The sequence below is a fragment of the Triticum aestivum genome, chromosome 3A (genome assembly GCF_018294505.1).
Source record: "Triticum aestivum cultivar Chinese Spring chromosome 3A, IWGSC CS RefSeq v2.1, whole genome shotgun sequence".
Taxonomy (NCBI): Eukaryota; Viridiplantae; Streptophyta; class Magnoliopsida; order Poales; family Poaceae; genus Triticum; species Triticum aestivum.
Window position 1 is genome coordinate 690,809,311 of NC_057800.1, and position 7,081 is coordinate 690,816,391.

Genomic DNA, 7,081 nt, shown 5'->3' on the forward strand with positions numbered 1-7,081 from the left:
CGGGTGGGCCAGAAATGACATGACGCCCGCGTCCTGGCGTCCGATATACGCCCCAGGTTTGGACTGGATATTGGAAGTGATGGTCAGTCCGGACGTTTAGACTGGACATGGGACACCCAGTTTGGTGGTGTTTTTCCATCCAGACACTGACCATATAACCTGTTTGGGCGTTTGGGACAGGTATAGGGTCCAGTTGTAGATCCTCCAAGCCTAACTTTCATGAACACTTAAACACTGTGAGATGATGTTCACCCAACTAGGTTACTTAGAGGGCATATCCATGGGAGGCTGCCAACATCAAGGGAAAGTACAACACGGGAGGCGTCGCCGCATGAGTCCCAGGAAGGCCACTGCTGGCGCGTCGCCGGCTTGCACAACCCCTCGTCGACCTCCGCCCGGGATCCACGGAAGCGGAGGCGCCCCCATCCCCTTTGGCTGAAGCACTCCCTCTGCCACTCCGATGACCGGAGCAGCCGGACATGGGGAAGATCGGGGGAAGAGTATACCTCTGGGGCTCCCGACAGTCCGGTGAGTGGGCTGCCAGACATGGGGATGACAAAGAGATCCATTGTGGCCAGCCGTAGACTAGTGTAGTGTATTTGTGACATGGGAGTGGAGCTGCATGCGACTGTACGTGCACATAGTTTTATGCTTTTTAGTTAAAATATGTCCAAAATGTAAGTATTTTCGTCCAGTTTGTATGAAATCCGGTATGTTTATATGAAGTCCGGCCATGTTTGCATGAATTTCATACGGTTTGTTGAAAATGTGTTTAAAATGCATGCTGCTACGATCGGATGATGGCATCTCATATCCATGTCCACGGACTGGTTCCCCTGTCCGCGGATAGATGCAGAAGAAAATTTATGGGTTGCTGTTGGAGATGACCTAATTAAGTCAAATTTATAGATTAAATTAACAATTATAATCACTAAATACACAATTAACTCAAAGAATACATAACTAAATATGATTTGTATTTGCTCGTGTCATTGTTGGTAGTTTATTCTACAAATTTGACCAAACTTTGCGCTATTTGACTTAGATTAACTTTTTGAAGACGGATAGAGTCCGTGATTTGATCCGGTGAACGCCTTTCGTTCCCGCGTTAACTCAGCGCGCACTGCACTTTTTTTTCGTGACGCCGGCTTGGAAGTCTGGTCGCCCAAGCTCTGGCTTAATTACATAGCCGTGACTGACTTGTCATTCTCTCTGGATTATCAAAGGCGAAAGGTTAGCTGGCCTCTTACCGGCGCAACAACAAAAGGTATTCTACGTGCCAATGATGCTAATCTGTAATCTCCCTTCACATCACGGCGTTTCCATGAAGCCTCGCCTCTAGCCGTCCTACCTATTACTTTTGCATGAAATGTAGCAGAGTGATCTACTGTGCTTGCGTACGTGATCCATGATATCAACACATGGCGTTTCCTGTTGCTTGGTTTGATTAGCCTGGTCAAGTCAACGATTGCAAACGGCCGTAGGGTTCCGACGCCTTGTCCATCGAGTGTATAAATAGGCCGCAGCACAGGCTTGGCAAACCATCCTTCCATTGAGCAGCGAGTTAACTAGCTAACCACCCATCGAGAGTGGCATAGCCCCGAGTTTGCAGAGCAAGCAGGCATGGAGAAGCTCTCCATGGCGGCAACCATGTTCTGCGCCGTGGTCCTTGCGGCTCTCGCAGCGGCGGCCGGCGGTGAGGCGGCGGTCGTGGAACACACCTTTGTCGTGAGTACAATATCTATCTATCTATCTATCTCTCTGTCTATCTATCTATCTATCTATCTATCTATCTATCTGGTTAATCAAGTCATGTTCTTGATCACTTCTCGGTAGATTTACTTTCAAAGGAACGCTCTAAAAAGGTTTGCTTTCAAAGGTCGTGACGATAATAAACTAGCTTTGCGCCTATGGGCTAAAATCTTAGGCTGGATGTGCATCATGAAAACAAAAAGAAAACTAGTTTTACTTGTGTATGGTTTTCTATGAACCGTCACTAGCTATCGAGTTTTCTTAGCACACAGCTTAAGGTACCGTCTTGATTAGTTACCTGTTGACCAATCAGTTACGTATTTGATTAATGATGATGTTCAGGTGCACGAGATGAACCAGACGCACCTGTGCAACACGACCAAGATTTACGTGGTGAACGGGCAGCTCCCAGGCCCCACCATCGACATCACCGACGGTGACACGGTTGTCGTCCACGTCATCAACCGTCTCCCTCACGGGCTCACCATCCACTGGCACGGCATCCGGCAGATGAGGAGCTGCTGGTCCGATGGCGCCGGCTTCGTCACCGAATGCCCCATCCCTCCTGGCGGCGAGCATGTGTACCGCTTCAACGTCACCGGTCAGGTCGGTACGCTTTGGTGGCACGCCCACGTCACCTGCCTCCGCGCCACCGTGGCTGGCGCCTTCATCATCCGCCCCAAGGGCGGAAGGTACCCGTTCCCGACGCCCGCCAAGGACGTGCCCATCATCATCGGCGAGTGGTGGGAGCTTGACCTCGTCGAGCTCGACCGGAGGATGCATGACGGTAACTTCGACGACAACCCGCTGTCGGCAACCATCAACGGTAAGCTGGGCGACCTGAGCAACTGCTCTGGCAAGCCGGAGGAGAGCTTCGTCCTTGACGTGGTGCGTGGAAAGACGTACCTGCTGCGGATTGTGAACACGGCGCTCTTCTCGGAGTACTACTTCAAGGTTGCTGGGCACACATTCACGGTAGTGGGCGCCGACGGGTACTACCTGACGCCGTACAAGACGGACATGGTGACCGTCGCGCCAGGGGAGGCCATCGACGTGCTCATGGCCGCTGATGCCCCGCCTGCGCACTACCATATGGTGGCGCTCGCAAACCAGCCGCCGGAGCCTGACCCACAGATCCCGGGGTTCGTGTCTCGCGGCCTCGTCCGCTACGCCGGATCCTCCCACAACAACAACGGGCTGCCGGTGCCGACGCCGCTCATGCCCAGCCAGCACAACACCATGCCGTCCTACTACTTCCACAGCAACCTCACCGGCCTCGCCCACCCAGACCGCCACCGCGTTCCCATGCACGTCGACGAGCGCCTCTTCTTCGCGCTCGGCCTCGGCTCCATCTGCCGCGGCACCAACAAGACATGCGAGCGTGGGCGGAGTCCCGAGACCATCGTGGTGGCCACCATGAACAACGTGTCCTTCCGCCACCCGACTAATGCGTCGCTCCTCGAGAGATACTACGACGGTCGGACAAGTGGCCTCTACACGGAGGACCTCCCCGACCATCCGCCGCACCCGTACAACTACACCGACCGCTCCCTCATCCCGCCGGGGCCGCTGGAGAAGGCGCTCGAGCCGACGTTCAAGGCGACCAAGCTACGGAGGTTCCGGTACAACACCTCGGTGGAGATCATCTTCCAGAGCACGGCGCTGCTGCAGAGCGACTCCAACCCCATGCACCTCCATGGCTACGACTTCTTCGTGCTCGCCACAGGGCTCGGCAACTACAACCCCAAGACGGACCCCAAGAAGTTCAACTACCACAACCCACAGCTGAGGAACACGGTGCAGGTGCCCAGGACCGGCTGGGCCGCCGTGCGCTTCGTCACCGACAACCCCGGGATGTGGTACCTCCACTGCCACTTTGAGTTCCACATCATCATGGGCATGGCGACAGCGTTCATCGTGGAAAACGGGCCAACGCCGGAGACCAGCCTGCCCCCGCCGCCCCCAGAATTCAAGAGGTGTGGCGCCAATGGCCTCACTCAGCCATAGAGCTAATTAATCTGGGTAAGGACGTGCGTGCCGAAGTTGTGCCCTGAATTTATTTATTATTAGTGCAAAATAAGAACAAATGAAGATGCACACATTCATTGTTCATTGTATTGAGGATGATTCTTACTGTAAAAGTTGATATTGTTTTTTAATTTTATTTCCCCATTGTAATGTGTGAACTGTAAGTCGGTCCAGTAGGGTTCATTGTCGGAAATAAGTTTGTCAAACTCAAACCTACATTTTAAAGAGAAGTATATACGAACTGGCTGATATCACAAATAATATCCTATATTTAGAGGATTCAGTGTCGGAAATAAGTGTGTCAAACTCAAACCTCCCCGGATGGTTTAATCTAAATCCAACTGTCCCAAATCATATTGCAAACCAAAAGGATAACTAAATATGACAGGTGTTGTAGAAGAAGTGGACTTAGCCCTATGTGTTTACTTTTCATATCTTGTAACATTTCGGCTTTGGTTAGATTTGTTATGTACTTTGCTTAATAAATAATAAGAATGGTTATGTGCCTCATAACGATGCAGAAGCCAGGGGGTTCCACGTCCTTTTCAAGAAAGGAATAAAAATCAGAAAATTTGAGAAGTAAATGTGGAATCTAGATGCATTTGAAATTTTTTAGTTGGATCACAAAATTAGGAGGGGATTTGGAGCAAGCTGCAGCCCGCACGCGCACTTTCTCGGCTGCTGATCCGCCATAATTCGCAAACATGATCACGTAAAGTGGGTACTTTCCATTGCATAGCCCTCGTCAAAACTCTGTAATTGGTTTGTACATGGGAAAAAGTGATATACCTCTACAAGTGGGATCGCATTATGTAACACAGAGGCCGGACATTCTTTCAATGCGATTGTATCATCTTGATAAGTCAATTCAATTAAATGTCATTTATCGGAAAACAAACATAGCTTTGTTTTTTTATGACTTTACTCTTTGTCGACGTGTTTATTTGTATGTTAGTGTTGGTTATCTGCATCGTAATTATGTAAAGTTCACGGAGAGGATGGGTATGTGTTTATTGTGTTTATATCCGCTACTTTTGAGTAAATATTGAAAAGGCTAGGAGTTTTCATGTCATAAACGATGTCCTAGATTTAATCCATGAAAGAGTATTTTGAATGGATTAAACAGTTCGGGTCATCTCACAGATACACGCCGTGGGTAGCCCGGGCCTTGCATAAGAATCACTTATCTGAATTTTTCAGGTACAGACAGTGATCGCGAAAGGTAGGGTCCGGCTTCTTAACCTTAATTTTATCACTTTGAATTTACACAGCAGCGGACACAAAGTCTATCTGAAATATCCCTTTGGTCCTGTTGAATTTTCAACTAATGACTTTCACTACCGATCGTTTTAGTTAAACCCATCGTTTTGACATTTTTCTATTTGTTTTCAGAAACCATTGTCTGGCTTATTCGCCGCTACTTTGAGAGCATGTCAAGGATCTAGTTGTATCGTACTTTCTGCATGAATGCGTCTTTTCCTTTGCACATATCTTTTCTTCAAATGATGCTGCCCTTTATAATGCAAGACCCGGCGGTTGTGTCAATCGCTATGATTAATTACTATTCTTTTTGCGGGAAATCTCTACTCCTAATGGACGAGTTGGTTAAATAGTCCCACCACTTTCGTCTGGTTTTTTTTGTCGTTTCTGGTTTTTTCGTCCCCCCTCCCCCCCCACCCCTTTTCTACGGGTTTATTTTCGTCTCCATTCTTTCCTTGTAAACCAACACTTTTCTAAGATACAAAAGATCACAGGTCTAACTTTCCTAACTTACCTAAATCAACTGATTCCTCCCATCAGTGCAATTTACTTTAGGAAATAAAATAACGAATTTTAAGGAAACAAATAACGGAATTTTACCCACGATCTATTTAAACCAACTTTATATGCCAATAAGATCAATTTTCGGTAACTTTTATATGGAAAGGAATAATTCATGATCAATCTTTAATCAAGCATAAAAAATTGGGTAGTATTTGGTAACTTTTATATGGAAATGAATAAATCACGATCAATCTTTGATCAATCATAAATCATTACTATTATATGAGAATGGGTCATTTGATTCCTCTCTCGAAAAAGAAAAAAAAACAGTACGCCGCCAACTCCTCTCTCGATCCTATCCTCCTTGATATTTTTGCTAGGTTGTGGCTATGGGATGGCGCCGCCGCCGCCGCCATCACGGGACCACAGTTCCATGCCTCCTCCGTCCAACGTCTTGCCCCTTCCCGTTCTAGGGCTTCCACAAGTCAACATCGCACCTCCTCCCCACCAGAGAACATGTAGCAGTAGGAGCAGAGAGGAATCGGGGGCAGGGTTCGCCGGAAGCACCTCGCTGGGACAATCCCCATGGCGACCAGGCGCATAACCAGCACGCGGCAGTCGCTCCACGGCCAGCCAACAGAGGTGAGTCGCCTGTCCGCCCATCAACATAATCTCTCTTTCTCGCCGCGCTGCATGGGAAATGACCGCTCTAGGGATTCTCGATTCGGTCCTGGCTGCGCCGTTAGGTTTCTCACGGCTTTGTTTCAGTTGAGTTCTGATGTTCATAGTCTAATTCGTCAAGACCAAATTTTCATTAATAATGTTTCCAACCAGGACAGTCTGATGCGAGAGAGTTTCTTGCCCGATTCGTGTGTCAACTAGCAATTCCTTGATCTTTACTCATGTTTCTCGTTCGTGATGTCCAGGTGCCGCAGGCCCGACAGGGAAGCAGAAGGACGCCGGCGCCAGCGCTGGCCTCCCCTGTGTGAGAGGAAACAGACGGGTGCTCGGGGACATCGGCGACGTTCTCCACGTGAACGTCCTCGACGGGTAAGAAAATCAGCGCAAGGATCGAATAATGTTCTGTTTTTTTGTTCTTCCATTCTTTGGACTGAACTGAATCTTGTCTTGTTCACTGCAACAGCAAGATCCAACTACCGACGGGGATCAATCACCCAATCACCAGGAGCTTCGGCGCCAACCTCTTGAAGAAGGCTCAGGCCGATCCATCTAAGGTATGAACAACACCCCCTTTTCCGCTCATACAGGCTTTCGAAAGCAATTTCCTATAGATGACATCAACATTTTGATCCTGCACTTGCAGATGACATCAACATTTTGATCCTACACTTGCAGGAGTTCTTGGGTTCTTCTTAATTTACCATTGCTGGAGGAACTAGACCAACACTCTAGGTAGTATCGCTAATAGAGTGGTGCGTTAAGTGGATGAGCAGGATAGGTAGATAACTTACTTTGGAAGCAAAATTCTAGGTGTGAATGCACTGTTTTGTTGGGGTTTCAGCATTCAACATTTTCA

General features: G+C 48.4%; 1 protein-coding gene across 1 annotated transcript; it reads left to right on the forward strand.

Annotated features, from left to right (window-relative positions):
- Nucleotides 1–1,555: 1,555 nt before the first annotated feature.
- Nucleotides 1,556–3,956, forward strand: LOC123059149 (laccase-19). The gene is made up of 2 exons (XM_044481787.1): nt 1,556–1,728; nt 2,095–3,956. The coding sequence occupies exons 1-2, from the start codon at nt 1,624–1,626 to the stop codon at nt 3,757–3,759; spliced, it is 1,770 nt and encodes a 589-aa protein (XP_044337722.1). The 5' UTR covers nt 1,556–1,623; the 3' UTR covers nt 3,760–3,956.
- The last annotated feature ends 3,125 nt before the right edge of the window (nt 3,957–7,081 follow it).